General features: G+C 37.4%; 1 protein-coding gene and 1 long non-coding RNA gene across 2 annotated transcripts in view; one reads left to right on the forward strand and one right to left on the reverse strand.

Moving 5' to 3' along the window:
• Positions 1-240: 240 nt before the first annotated feature.
• Positions 241-15,093, reverse strand: part of LOC111192688 (uncharacterized) — a 55,110-nt gene continuing 40,257 nt past the window's right edge. The window contains exons 2-3 of the long non-coding RNA XR_002650088.2: positions 3,285-3,487; positions 241-2,180 (exon numbers count right to left, since the gene is read on the reverse strand). This is a non-coding gene — a long non-coding RNA (uncharacterized LOC111192688). The remainder of the gene's footprint in view (positions 2,181-3,284; positions 3,488-15,093) is intronic.
• LOC103027912 (transcription factor HES-2) lies at positions 11,860-13,794 on the forward strand. The gene is made up of 4 exons (XM_007247994.4): positions 11,860-12,440; positions 12,533-12,628; positions 12,749-12,836; positions 13,018-13,794. Exons 1-4 carry the CDS (start codon positions 12,351-12,353, stop codon positions 13,320-13,322), a joined length of 579 nt encoding a protein of 192 aa, XP_007248056.3. The 5' UTR covers positions 11,860-12,350; the 3' UTR covers positions 13,323-13,794.

Genomic DNA, 15,093 nt, shown 5'->3' on the forward strand with positions numbered 1-15,093 from the left:
GATTTATTGCAGCTTTTTTTCTCTGAAATTGTGTTCACATGTGTACAGCTTTCTTTCAATAAATGCACAGACACCCACACATTCCGAAACCCCATGGGTCATTGCTGTTATGTTCAGCCAGCCATATTCAAAAGTATTAGCATCAGGTGAAATCAGGCAAACCACACAACAATGGAAAATCATTTTTATTGTGTATGTGTGTGTGTGTTCATGTGTTTAAGAAGACATCATACACAGGAAAGAACAAAGAAGCTTTATTTCTTTCTCTCTCTCTCTCTCTCTCTCTCTCTCTCTCTCTCTCTCTCTCTCTCTCTCACTCTCTCTCTCTCATACACACACAAGCATACATTCATTACAATGTTATTTCCCTGCAGTCGGCTTACTGCAAGATGAAAAATATGAAAAATACTTACATTTGAATAATAATCTGATAAATTACAATTTAATATATTACTTTATATTACTCTTATTTTACATTAATACATCATCATGCATTTAGTAATATTAAAATACTTTAATATTACTAAAAGGAAGCCAATGTAAAATAATTTTATTCTAAATCGTTTTGGAATTTCTATTGTCCATTCTAGTGTCCATTCAACATGAATTATGTTACACTGCTGCCAGACACTACTTTTGTTGAATAGTGTAAAAACATCGGACTTGGAGAGAAAGGTTCAAGGCAGAACAGCAAATCTATGCATTTTTTAGTGCAGGATAATATTTTATATTAATGTATTTAGCTCCTGGAAATCACATCCATTACTGACACACTTACAGCTTGTCTAGTCCCTGTTGAGCAGCACTGTCAATAGAAAATGCTGTATAGACTTTATCTGTAACAGATAAATAGGAATGTATTGACAATATGACTGATGCTAGAAAGGTAGAAAGGTGTGCTAGAAAGGTTATAAAGCTATCCAGCATTGAGTTTTGAAGCAAAAGAACTGTGTTTTTTCCGGAATGATGGTGCTCCATCCAGTACTTTTGGGATGGGTTGGAGAGTTGCAGATGAGGTGAGGTGGGAATTAATCAGCATTTTGTCCTCACTACCATTCTTGTCACTGAATACAATCAAATCCTTACAGCATTGCTCCAATCTATAGTACACTATCTAAAGGGTTTTAATGCTTGATCTTAGATGTATAAAGTGTTTATCTGTTCTAAATGTTATACACTTTCAAATAAGAAAAACAATAATACAGTGTTTTACAGTCTTTATACAGAAGGTGCTACAATAGGCTCTTTGGGGGATGCCACAGAAGAATCATGTTTGTTTCCATAAAGAAGATTTGTAACCTTGTAAACCTTTACGTTGAGAGAATTCGTTTTGCCTTTATACATTAATAGGATCAAAAGTGGATCTCTCAAAAAACCTTTTATAACACCTTTATTTGTAGGAATGTTTTGGTTTAATACATCTTCAGGCGTGATTACTTTTAATTTAACCTATATTAACCCTTTTTGTGTCTCGTTAAGGACAACACATTTTGTATTAGCTTTAACATATAACATATTTATTTAAACATAAACAAATTACACTGACTCCACACTCGTTTAACCATGTAGCTTTACAGCTATTTATAGTTATACACCAGACTGTGAAAACTCAATAGAATGTCGGATATTTATTAGGGCTGGAGTCCTTAAACAATATAATCGACAATGTGATTTATACACATTTATACTTATTCTTTTGTAAAAGCACTGCACTACAAAGTGCTGCAGTGCTGGAGACAGAAGCACAAAACACTCAACTTGGTCTGTGTCTCCAAAAGTGTCCAAGAAACTATATATTTACTCTCTAAATACCAGTACGTTCTACATTTAAACATTCTACATTAAAGAGCCCACAAAAATAATCAGTGTCTCATTGACTCTTATATAAAAAACATATCATCAGATTAGTTAACTGCTACACTAATCAGTAACATTAATTACAGCCCTAAGTTGAACAATGTCTAACAGTCTTACATAATTAGAGGCCATATTATAACTTTCTTTGAGAATAACAATTCCAATACATACCTACCAGACTTAGGGCTGGTCTGCATGCAGCTGGGCCGGGCTGGGCTGGGCTGGGCTTGGACGGGATGGGCTGGACTGGGCTGAGGTGTATGGGAACATTCATGGTTGAAGTTTCTCACGCTGCTGGCATGTTTCTTCTAACAATGAATCTCCTTGTGGAACAATATGATAAATTATTCATTGACAGTTATGCTATGAATCCATATAGAACATTATTGAGTATGATCTTCAGTCCTGGATATCATAATTATAGCTAGTGTTATTGTAATTGTATATATCATTGTTTCTTCTTAAATCAGAGTGAAAATAGAGTTTATCCTGTTTTTTAAAGCATTGCTATAAGGATTTCATTGTTTTTTAGGAATAAGAGTGTTAATGAGGTCAGGATTCTGAATTATCTTTACCCCACCTCATCCTCAACTCCTTCAATTTCTACAAACACTTTTGTATGGAGCACCATAGTTCCAGAGAGCTCCAAAGCTCACTCCTGGGGATATTTAAACCCTTTAACACCTGACATTAGACATGGTCCCAATAGGTTTTTGTTTTTTTGCTCCACAGAGTACTATATTATATTGACAATACTCCTCTACACAGACTAGACAAACTGAATGTGTGTTTATTTGCACATCTGTGTCAGCAATGGGTGCAAATTAAAGCAGCTAAATGCATTTACTTTTTACAGGTTGTCCACAAACATTTGGACAAAGAATATTTATAGCTTTACACTGTAAACATATTTATGCTTAAAACAGGATAAAGTTGTGTTTTTATACTGCCTCTTTATGTTGTAGGTTAACAGTAAGACAGACAGATATAAAAAAAAGTAAACAATCTAAGTTGAACATATAACAGTGAAAATACGTTCTTAATTAAAAACTAAGCATTAGTTATAATTAGTACAACAATAATAATAAAACATGAGCAATTCTGCAAACCCTATACACTCAGATACTTTTTCTTTAAGCAGTGCATTACAAGAACCAATTTTCCATTTTTCCATATTGCGTAATATAAAATAAATTAACCTTTAATTTACAAATAAAATTATTAAAGAACCTCAACATCCAGTGATGTTTCTTGGACCTTTAAAAGTCTTTCACATTCACACTAATCTATATGTCAAAACTGACTCATCAATAACATCACTCAGATAATATTTTTTACAGTGTCTACCAATGCAGTTTTACACTGGAACACCAAAACGCCAGAGAAAAGCATATAATACACACATTGCTGTATATAACAGGACTCACCCAATATGTGCTCCTTCTCTCCGCCGCCCTCTTTCAGCACTGATAGGAACCTCGTGGCTTGCAGAGCAGGCGCGTGCACTCGTATCGAGCGCCCTTTTGCTCAAGCGCATATGATTCGAGGGCACGCGCTTTGTGGGCGGGGATCATCTGAGCCCTTTCTCGACCTGCTCCATCAAACCGTGTAGGAAATGAGCCTGTTGATACTGAATGTAGATAAAACAAAGAAAACGCAGGCTTTGAAAAAGAAAACAAAAGGCGAATATTTTTTTAGGTTAGCAGGAAAATTTTAAATGAAATAAAATACAATAATTAAATTAGTAAATCACCAAAGAGAGAAAATGCAGTAGTTAAGCATTGGTAGGTAAAACGATACATTTGAATAAACGTAAATACTAACACGGTGTACGAAAATGACGATTTTGTTTTATTTAGTTGTTAATTTAACACTAGCGATGTTTGCCCACCATTTAAGACCAATAGAATAAATAATAAGATCATTTAAATTTAGAGGATGATAGCAGTATTTTAGGATTAAATTAGTCTATAAGATAATAGCAAATATTGATCTCTGATATGGCTGCATATCAATATATACACACACACACTTTTGTTAAATTTTTAAAAATGCTTACACGACGGCTAACAACTTGGCTTGTTATTCTTATCCCTTTTTTTAAGACCAGACAAATATATAACTACATTTTCTTGTGTTTCTAAATATAATATAGTTAGCACTACAGTTAAGAAAAATATAAGATAAAGCACGAGTTTGCTGTCCTCTCGTCTCTATAATTTATTCTAATTGAGGAGCCATCTGCTCTATTGTCTCTTCGGCTCGTGCCGTTCTCGTGCTCTCAATATCAGCGCGAGCGAGCCCCCCAGGGACCTCACTGACGAGTTTCAAAAAACGCGCCTTTTGTGTCCGTCAGGCACGCGCTCAAGTGCGGACAGGGCTGCCGACCGCGATACGCTAACAAAGGCAGTCAGTCATAGATGAACAGCTACAGGAAAAATATTTAAATTAGAAAAAAAACGAGAAACTTAGGATAAAGGAAATAACGAAACATACAAAGAGTAAGAACAAAATATAAAGTGTCTCAACAACTAAGTAAAAAAGTCTGTACAGAATATAAAGGCTATAAATTAATAATCTGCTGGAGCTGCATATCCTTTGTTCTGCTGATCAGACTGGAGTGCAGAAGTCCTGCTGTGGTCCTGAGGAGCACTTATTGGCGGAGAAGGTTCAAGCATTGCTCCACGTCACCGAAAACACAGCACGAAATGTTTGTGTGTAAAGTTTCCTCGCCAGATGTTCATTGTATTTGGCTTGGTGTTTGGCGTGGGGCTTTTTTCCACCTTAATTAAAACCAAGTTTCGTTCACACCGCGTGTTTTGATGAAACGCAGGGAAGCTTGATCGTCTCTCGGGCTTTGTTTGGGTTGCAAATAATAATCCAGACAGGAAAAATTCAAATAGGTTACAAAGATTTGGTAAGGACGCTAGACAGAGTATAAACCCAATTCAAAGTTATAATAAGACTGTCTCGCTGTCATTTAAACAAATAATGAGGTCCATAAACTTTCTGTTAAAATTTGAAGACGGTTAAAGTGAGAAAAGAACGATAAATCAGATGCATTCAAACATTTAGCTATAGTTAAACATCATTTAAATTTAAATCTACAAATGCATCGATCAAGTACTCATACTTTGTGCTCCATACATTCTCTGCAATAAACGTAAAATAAAAAAACAGACCCATCGACCTGTATAGATCTTTTCTTATTTTAATTATTTACGAAACTCTCAATTTAAAAGTAAAACCCCATCCCCCACCCCAGCACTCACTCTCGCGTACACATGCAAAAGCCATACAGTCCATGTTTCTTCCACCCATACACCAGTCATTACACCACATCACAGCTGAACACTGTAACAGATGCTCAGCAAACAGCGTTAGTTTAGGCTTGGGAAGCGCTACAGCAGATTTACATTCCCTTATTGGGAATTGGAAATTTGATAAACAGACAACAATGGTCTGCACAAGGATGCTTGTAAGATTGTGAACCCTTCACCGTGTTCTACATTGCTAGAAAAACATAACCTAAAACCTCATCAGATGTATAGAACACACATACCGTAAATACACTATTGACATTGTTGATCTAACACAGGCAATTTTGCTTTACATAAATATTAGAGCTGTTATCCAATACTACACATCTGTAGGGACAAACAAATGTAAACCTTTGCTGACCTCCCTTGTGCAGAAATAACTGCAACTAAACTTAATACAGTGGCTTACAAAAATATTCATACCCCTTGAACTTTTCCACATTTTGTCACCCTACAACCACAAACTTTCATTTCAAAGCATTTCATTGATAATTTAATAGCTAAATAAACACAAAGTATTGTGTTTATTTATAACACATAAATAAAGTGTGAAGTGGAATGAAAGTGATACATGTTTTTTTATTTTATCAAACAAAAATCTGAAAAGTATAATGTGCAAAATTGTTATATCAATACATAGTAGAGCCACCATTCGCTGCAATTACAACTGTAAGTGCTTTGGGGAATGTCTCTACCAGCTTTGCACATCTAGCGACTGACATTTTTGCCCATTTTGCCGATTTAAGATTGAGCCATTCTAACACGTGAATATTTTTTGGTCTAAACCATTCTACTGTAGCTATGGCTGTATATTAAGGGACATTATCTTGCTGGAAGGTGATTCTCCTTTTCAGTCTCAAGTCTTTTTTGCCTTCAACAGGTTTTTTTTGCTGGATAGCTTTGTATTTAGCTCCATCCATCTTCCCATTAACTCTGACCAGCTTCTTTGTCCCTGCTAAAGAAAAGCATCTCTACAGAATGATGCCACCACCATGTTTCACAGTGAGGGTGGTGTGTTCAGGGTGATGAGCAGTGTTCATTTTCCTCCCCATATTCCTCCTTATCTAGCGGTCTCATCTTACCACAGAACCTTCTTCCACATGTTTGCTGCAACTGCAAACAGTATTTTTTTTTTTTAACGGTGGAATTTATCTTGAAACTCTTCTATAAAGGCCATATTTGTGGATCGCATGACTTTGATAGCTGTCCTGTATACAGATTCTCCCACCTCAGCTGTGGAGTTCTTCAGCTCCTCCAGAGTGACTATGGCCCTCTTGGCTGCTTCTCTAACCAGTGCTGTTCTTGCTTGATCTGTCAGTTTGGGTGAATAGCCATGACTTGGTAGTTTTGCAGGTACAAAATACTTTTTCTATTTTTGGATGATGGATTGTACAGTGCTCCTTGGGATGCTCATTCACTCAGTTGACCCTTTGTTATCTGTTAAAGCCACTTCTTTGTTTTCTTGGCTGTGTGCTTAGTGTCATTTGTCCTGTTGAAAGATGAACCTTCATTCCAGTCTGAGGTCCAGAGTGCTCTGTAGCAGGTTATAATCAAGAATGTCTCTGTACAGTGCTGTCATCTTTCTCTTAACCCTGAGTCTCCCAGTCCCTGCTGCCAAAAAACATAGCAAAAGCATAATGTTGCTATGACCATGCTTCACTGGCTAGGTGATGTGTGGTGCCTGGTTTTCTCTAGACATACTTGACATTCAGGCCAAAGAATTCAATCTTTGTTTCACCAGACAAAATAATTCAGTTTGATGTAATCTGAGAGTCTTTCAGGTGCATTTTGCATTTTGGTAAACTACATACTACATATGCCATTAACTAAGGAGTTGACTGCATCTGGTCTTTCTACAATACAGGGCTGATTGGTGGATTACTGGTGGATGGTTGTTCTGTCTTTACAGAGGTTTCTATATCTGGTTTCAAATGTCTTTTTCTTGGACACTGTCCCCTTTCAATCATTCCTCAATCATTGGTGGTTTTATGTTTTATGTTTCAGCCTTTTGTCTTCTTTGTAAGCTGCTTTGTAACATCAGTTATAAAAATAGATATTTCTTGACTGACAGCTCAAACAACTATACAGTATCTCACAAAAGTAAGTACACCCTCACATTTTTGTAAATTGTTTAATATATATTTTAATGGGACAACATTGAAGAAATTACTCTTTAATACAATGCAAAGTAGTCAGTGTACAGCTTGTATAACATTGTAAATTAGTTGTGCCCTCAGAATAACTCAACACACAGCCAATAATGTCTAAACCACTGACAGCAAAAGTATGTGAGAATGGCCAAATTGTCAATACAAGGCAAGACACACTTGTCTTTGTACTCCTCACCTGGTTGCCACCACACACACCTGACACCATCTCAACTAAATAAGTTTAACTTGGCTCATCACACCACAGGGCATGGTTTCAGTAATCCATGTCTGCTTGTCTTCAGCCAATTGTTTGCAGACCAGTTTGATATAGTGTGGGGTGAATGGTCTAAGCATTTATAGACTGACTCCCCACACTTTAACCTCTGCAGCAATGCTGGCAGCACTTATATGTAATTTTTATTTAAAAGCCAACCTCTGGAAATGGCGCTTAGCACATGGATTCAACTGCTTTGGTCGACCATGGCGAGGCCTGTTCTGAGTGGAACCTGTGATGTTAAACCACTGTATGGTCTTGGCCTCTGTGCTGCAGCTCAGTTTCAGGGTAGTGACAAACTTTTTGTAGCCTAGGCCATATCTATGTCGATCCTCAGAGATTTCTTTGCCATTAGGTGCCATGTTTAACTTGCAATGACCATTATGAGAGAGTGTGAGAATAATAACACCAAATGTAACTTGCTTCCTACTCACACCTCAAACCTTGAAAATGAGTCACTGTAATACTGTAATACAAGCTGTACACTGACTTCTTTACATTACCAGTGTCATATCTTCAATGTTTACAAAAATGTGAGGAGTGTATTGAGTTTGTGAGATACTGTATGCACAAGTTATTGGGAGGTGTAGCCACTTGTTCTGAGAGAAGTCCAGAACTTTCACCATCAGCTGAGCAGAAATTGGTTTGGAAGGTTCTCGAAGAACACATGAACCACAATGGAACAGATCAGGCTCATATGAACTGAAAACTGCCTGAACACCAGCATCAGTGACAGCACTATTTACAACAGCAAAACCTTATCCTCAAAGGGTCGGTGTGGTTCCAGGTTTTTGTTTATGCCAAGCAGAAGCATGTGTTATAAGTAGGGCTGGTTATTAGCACTTATTTCCCTCTTCCTTCTTTGTATATTGGTGAAATCGGTCCTGTGCTATTGTCAGCCTTTATACTGTAAGCAACCTTCTATCTAGTGTAATCAGACATTATGTTTCATAATTCAATATAGTATGCATAAACCTTAGCAAAGTTGATATTTTTCAGTCACGCCTACACATTTTCTACCTGATGTTGTTTTTTAGTGTCTGGAGCAGAAATAACTTCAGGAAACCATATTTGTTAAATTATTTGAGTTCCAAAGAGAGACTCTATTACAAAGATTACAAAAAATAACTTTATTTGGCATGCTTAAAGTGTAAATTAAAGCGTGATTATATCATTAAAAAAAAAAAAAACATTTACTTACATTGCCCACAATGACAAAATCATTCAGAGTAGTTTGATAACGGGATCCTCCAACTTAGAAAGAGATATACAGTTCACGTGTTAACTGTGAGTGATCAAAATCTTAAGATTTTGAGCCCTCCCTCTTTTATTACAAGAAATAATTTTAAATATATGTCGTCTGATAGCTGAGACATCATTTTATTATAGTTTTGAAAAAAAAGGCTTGATCTCAACTCAACCCAACTTCTTAATGGCTTACCTTCACCACGAAAAGTAATCCATAAAAATACTTAGAAGATGTGTGGAGGTTGTTTGATTGTGTTTGATTGTATATAAAATGCCTAGGTACATGACCACTACTGTTAATATATCTAAGCTCCACTCCCAAACCAAACATCTGTGAACTGTCGTTTTTACATCTTACTGGCTGTGCTGGATTTTTTGTTTGTTTGAAAATCGTCAGAACGCTCCTGCTTTAAGATTAAGCCAGCTTCTAAACACACAAATGCAGACGTTGTGAAACAACCATTATTAAAACAAGATTGTGGTATAGCTGGGATGGCTTAAGGCATAAGAAGACTGAATAAATAATAGATAACTAACTGACATATGAACCCAATGAAAGACTAGACCTTTAGACAGAAAAACTTGCGTTTTTAATGTAGGCAGTCCGTCTATTGCCACTAAATGTGAAGAACGGTGAAATGGCTGTAATCTAACCCTAAATTCGTGGCAGCTTCGTTTCAGATTCTGTCCTCTTTTTTTGAAGCGTGCACAGATGGGACCCCCACGCCAAAATATGCACAAAGATGGTCTCAACCGAAATGATGCTTCCCCAAGAGTGGAACAGGGAGAAGCTGCAGCTTAATCACTCCCTTGGTTGATGGCATGACGCGTGCACAGCGCGAACAATGCAACATTTGAAGCTGTCGCATTGCGTTTTATTACAACGCAAACGCGCTTAAAAACACATATTGTTTTTGTTGTTTTAGTTTTACGCAGTAATGTTTAAGAAGATATGATATTATTTGCATTAAGTTAAATAGATGGAGTGTAATAACGTGTTAAAATAAATTGCAAAAGCACAGCCAAACCAAAGGGAAAGGCCAGTTATAAATGAATCAACGTTTTATTAAATGTATGCTAGGGCGGGCAAACAAAGAGGGACGTAGGTAGACCCAAGCTTGATTAAAAAAATAGCTTTGTAAGAATTATCCATCTAGACAATTCATAGCGTCGTATACGTCACCATCCCCTCCCCAACTCTGGCTAATGCGGCTTGGACGCCACAATAGCGTTTTGAAAAAAAAGTACGCTATTAAAAAATACTGATGTTGATGGGAAGGACACCGAATAGGCTCCGAGAGGGTCTGGTGGGGCAGAATTGTGGGGGTGGTGGTGGTGGTGATGGTAACGGTGGCGCGCTTTGGTCGAGGTCACAGACGCCGTCCATCTGTTGAGTTTTCATGGCTCGTGCCGAGCGCGTGAGCCATGTGTATTTGCATTTGACACAACGATTTGAATGCTCTGGGTGAACTGCTCAATGAATCACCTTTTATGTGCATGTTTGCTTCATATCTGTGCGCAAAGATTGCTCCAAACGCACAAAAGCGCACCAAAGCGCACAAAGGCCATAGTGCAAGAACATACAGTTTTAACCATTTTCTTTGCGCAAAGTTAATCTTTTAAGATTTGTTTTGATACATATTGAGTCCTGTGTTGTTTTGTAGACCACTGCCCCTCCCCCAGCCCCACTAGTACGGATATAGAAAGCTGAACGCCATTAAAACACCAACCATCAACCTCGTTTGCATGCCATCACGGTTTGAAAAGTTGTGAACGCGCGTTTGTACAGCCTGCTCTAGCGTGGCTTGGGTAGCTACATAAAAAAAATCACTTGACACCACCCCCATGCAGCTCTATACCACAGCCATGTCAAGCTTTTTAGCTATTGTTCACCAATGGTTAGCAGCGTGGATTCAGGTATTATGGGACATCATCGCATATTGGAGGGTAGGCTGTGTGGAGTTTTAAAAGGTTTATACATTTAATCTTATATGTGCGATGAAACTATAAACTAGCTTGATAAATTTGCTCATTTAAATTATTCTATTGATGACATTTGCTGCTTCTACATTGCAAGCATCACCTGAAGTGCCCCCATGCATAAGCAGTAACAGTAAAACATGTTTATTAGAATGAATACATTTTGAAACACGAGTTGTGTTATACAACTCTAGACCACCAATCAATATAAAACATAGGCATACATATACATTTATTATCTATGCATATTTCTGCATTTCCATTTACAAATATACATAAATACGTGGGACAACGTTGCAAGCAGAATCATGCCTCAGAACCATGCCTTTATTATATATAAACCTAAACAATGTTAAACCATAAACATTACCAAAAAAGCTCATGATGACGAATTAGCACTCTAAATGTGTTGTTTTAAAAGATGTATTAAGGGATACTTTTAAACTGTAGATTTATTTATTCATTAAGAAAATTATGAGGCATAGCAACTTCGTTTACACACATTTAACACACATCTATAAAAAAGCAACAAAAGGAACATTCTATTAAAATGTGTGCATAATTCAACCCTTATCATGCACGCAAAATCTTTCTAGTAAGAATGTCAGAATTAATCACAGTAATGGTAATAGAAACCAGACATCTAAAGTGTTTAATGCAACCATCAATCTAGACTGCAATACAAATATGCTGATGTTCCTAAATGTATTTTTATTTTATTTAAAACAGGTTCATAAAGAAATACTTGTAAGGAAAATCAGTCCTTAATAAAACTTTTTTTTAGATTAGACTATTCTACCATTATTAACGCTACACATACAAGTCAGAAAACACGTTTAGGTACACTTGTGTTTTTTAATGTTAAATAAAATAGTTATATTTGTTTTGACAATTCGAGTTTCTTTAAAAAAATTTAAATACATGTAAATCAGCACATTTCTTTCCAACACACCACTGAACACCAGACCACTCTAAATAGCTTGTTCGCCGTATTAGGTGTATTTGTTTGTCAGAATTGTGGTGTGAAAAATAACACTGTAAGTGTTAACAAATAACACTCACACTTAAATGAACCCTTAAAGTGTTTTATACTGTGTAGAAAATGTAAAAAAAAGATAGGCGGTATTTCCTTTTTTATACAATCGTCTATAAACAAATAGTAGCCTATAAACATGTCCAATGTAAGAATCAGACACGGCGCGTGCCAGCAGTCCTGAATAAACTCAAACCTCACTCAACAGATGGTCGCTTGCCTCCTGTGGGAACGCGCGCGTAGATATTTTACACCCTGCCCGTTTTTCGGCATCCAGCGCGCGGGCAGCTTTCGAGTAACCAATCCGGGCGCAGGACTGCGGACCTCTAGCCAATCCCCGCGCAGGGGTGCTTCTGAATACGGGTGGGAGGAGGCAAAGCAACGCTCCCTCCAAGCCGTGGATCCCCATAAAAGCCACTGCTCAGGCACTTCAGCCTCAAAGCGCGCTTGTGCAGCACACGAGAAAACATCCAGACCAACGTCCAATCATGACTCCAAGCATTATCAGCACCTCCAGCCACTCATACAGCTCTCCAATGACGGTGGCCCAGAGAAAAGAGGCCAACGAACTGAGAAAGGTGAGGACCGGTTTGCAGACCCAGAGATAATTTTCTACAATGATTTTAATTGTTGCTTTTGAATGGAGACTAATGGTTGTTTTGCTTCGCAGACTCTCAAACCATTGATGGAAAAAAGAAGGCGCGCTCGCATCAACGACAGCCTCAACAAGCTGAAGGCGCTCATAGTTCCTCTGGTGGGCAAAGATGTAAGTTGATCAGCTTTTAGAACACAAATTGATGCATTTGCCTTGTAAAAGTTGTGAATTCATTGATTCGTTGTAATGGAATGAGAATCTAACAGGCCTTTTTCTTTATTCTTTCTTCAGACATCTCGTTATTCAAAGCTCGAGAAAGCAGATGTTCTTGAAATGACCGTCAGGTTTCTCCGAGATCTTCCCTCATCACCAGTTAAAGGTAATTTGTCATATTTGATGGCTTCTTGTGTTCTCCACTCTCTTAACAAAAAAGGTGCTGCAAATGGGTCTTTTATTGATGCCACCTTTTGTAGCACCTTTATCTATAAGAGTTCAATAATTTATTGAGGAACATCAAAGCATCTTAGCCAAGTATCTAACCCAGATACCCTTCTCTACAGATCAAGCAGACAGCTACAAAGAAGGTTATAAAGCCTGTCTTCAGCGCGTCTCCGCGCTCCTCCCGCAAACCGGCCTGGACCGAGAGACAGGGCTCCGGGTGACCGAGTTCATGCAGCGGGCGATGCCCTCCTCCTCCAGCCCGGAGTGCCAGCACTGCAGCGGCCACAGCGCCTCCGCGTCTCCGCAGACCCCGCACCAGCAGCGCCTCCGCAGTCTCCAGGCAATCGTGGCTCCAGCGCCCAGCTCCAGCCACCCTCAGCCCGCTCCACAGGCTCTCTCCAGCAACATGTGGAGACCCTGGTAGATTGGAGCATCACTAAAAGACTCAAATTAAAATGATTTATTAATTTATTAATTTAATTTAATGTAACTACTGGCTGTTCTCTTTATAGACTACAAGCACAAGAAGCACATTAGGGAGAATAACTTGACTGATGTATTTCGGATGTATTTTGTAAAAATGCTTTGCTTTATTGAACGAATAATGGGTAAAATAAGCCTATTGAGCACAGATCATGCATGGTTCATATGCCATGTAAGTGACTTGATGCAATCCTCTCCGGGGTTTCAAGGAAAATGGGTTGTAAACAACACAATTGTAAACCCCAAGGGTTATAATGTATTTTTGTGAGGTTTGCACGATTGACTTTTGTATATTTGGTCTGTGCAAAGGAGCGGTAAACACTGTGTGTTAAACATTTTTTTATTATTGTGACGTGATTGTAAGTTATTGTGACTCTGAAATAAAAAAATAAACGAAAATGAACGTTTGAAAATTGTTGTTAGTGGTGTTGTTTTATTTACGCAGTTTATAATAACATTAACATTAATATAAACATTAACATATCAAATAATGAAAATGCGATACAACATAAACATAAAATAAACAAGACATTTTATTATGACAATATGAGGTTTTGATTGTGAGGCATAACAATTAACATGTACAAAATCCGGGAATAAAAGCGGATGTCCCCAAGTTACTTTTGTATAGCAGATTTTATCATTCTGTATTTACAGAATAGTCCTTCAGTTTACGCGGGAAGTTTGCGCGGGAACCCCAAACGCGCCAACCCCCTGCTCTGAAGGGAGCCTAAGCCTCATTGTATCCCTGATTTACAACAGCGCACAACAAAAAAGAGATCAAAGCACTTAAGTGCTATTGTGTTCCATTGTTCCGTCTCTTCGTTGTCTGTTGCGTCAATGTGCTGAGAATAAATACGCTTTATATACGCTAATGGATATAAACATAAAACTCAGGATTAGTTGTTTTATGGTCTTTTACGGGACTGATGTGGCCACCCGAGTTGGCTTAAGACTGGAAGTTGTTATCTATGTGAATGAAGGTTGTGACGTCGGGTGACTTAAATGCTGTTAACTAATATGTGAATATGTGATTTTGAGCACACCTCCACGTCTTAGAATTGGGTTTTGATATCCCCCGATTTTTTTTAATCTAAAATTTAGTATCTGTCCGTTTTTAGATTGCAACGTCTTTCTGAAATCAAACTAGCATTTGATTTTTGCTGGAAAGGGGTTATAGGTTTAACCCATTTCTGCAATAGTTATGAAAGACGTTATGAAAGAAATTGTTTTGATAATGTTACATGTTAAAAAGATTTAATTAAGATATAACAGAAACTTTGGGAGAATAAGCATATACAGCGAGAATTAACCAATTTAGATAATCGCCATGACCGCATGCAAAAAACATGACAATCTATGCACTGAGTTTTGATGCCCATCCATTTTTATTTAAAAAATATTTTAGATTCCAATGTAGCAGCTATTTTGGCATGACAGTTTTGTTCAGTTGGTCTCTATACACTCCTTCAATCCAAACCAGTTTAATTTATTTCCTATAAAGATGTAATTTATTTCCTATTTTACAGTTATGTAAAATACAGTTATGGTATAAAATGACACAGACTATACAGATTTCTATTTTCAAAGGAGACAGAGAAAATACTTGGACTGAAGCAAACATCAAAAGAGGAGTTAATATTAATATATAACATTCAGTGACGGATGAATTCAAGGTTCACTGGTAGAATATTTGAGGTTTGAAGAAAATG

This window comes from Astyanax mexicanus, chromosome 12 (assembly GCF_023375975.1).
Source record: "Astyanax mexicanus isolate ESR-SI-001 chromosome 12, AstMex3_surface, whole genome shotgun sequence".
NCBI classification, from domain to species: Eukaryota; Metazoa; Chordata; class Actinopteri; order Characiformes; family Acestrorhamphidae; genus Astyanax; species Astyanax mexicanus.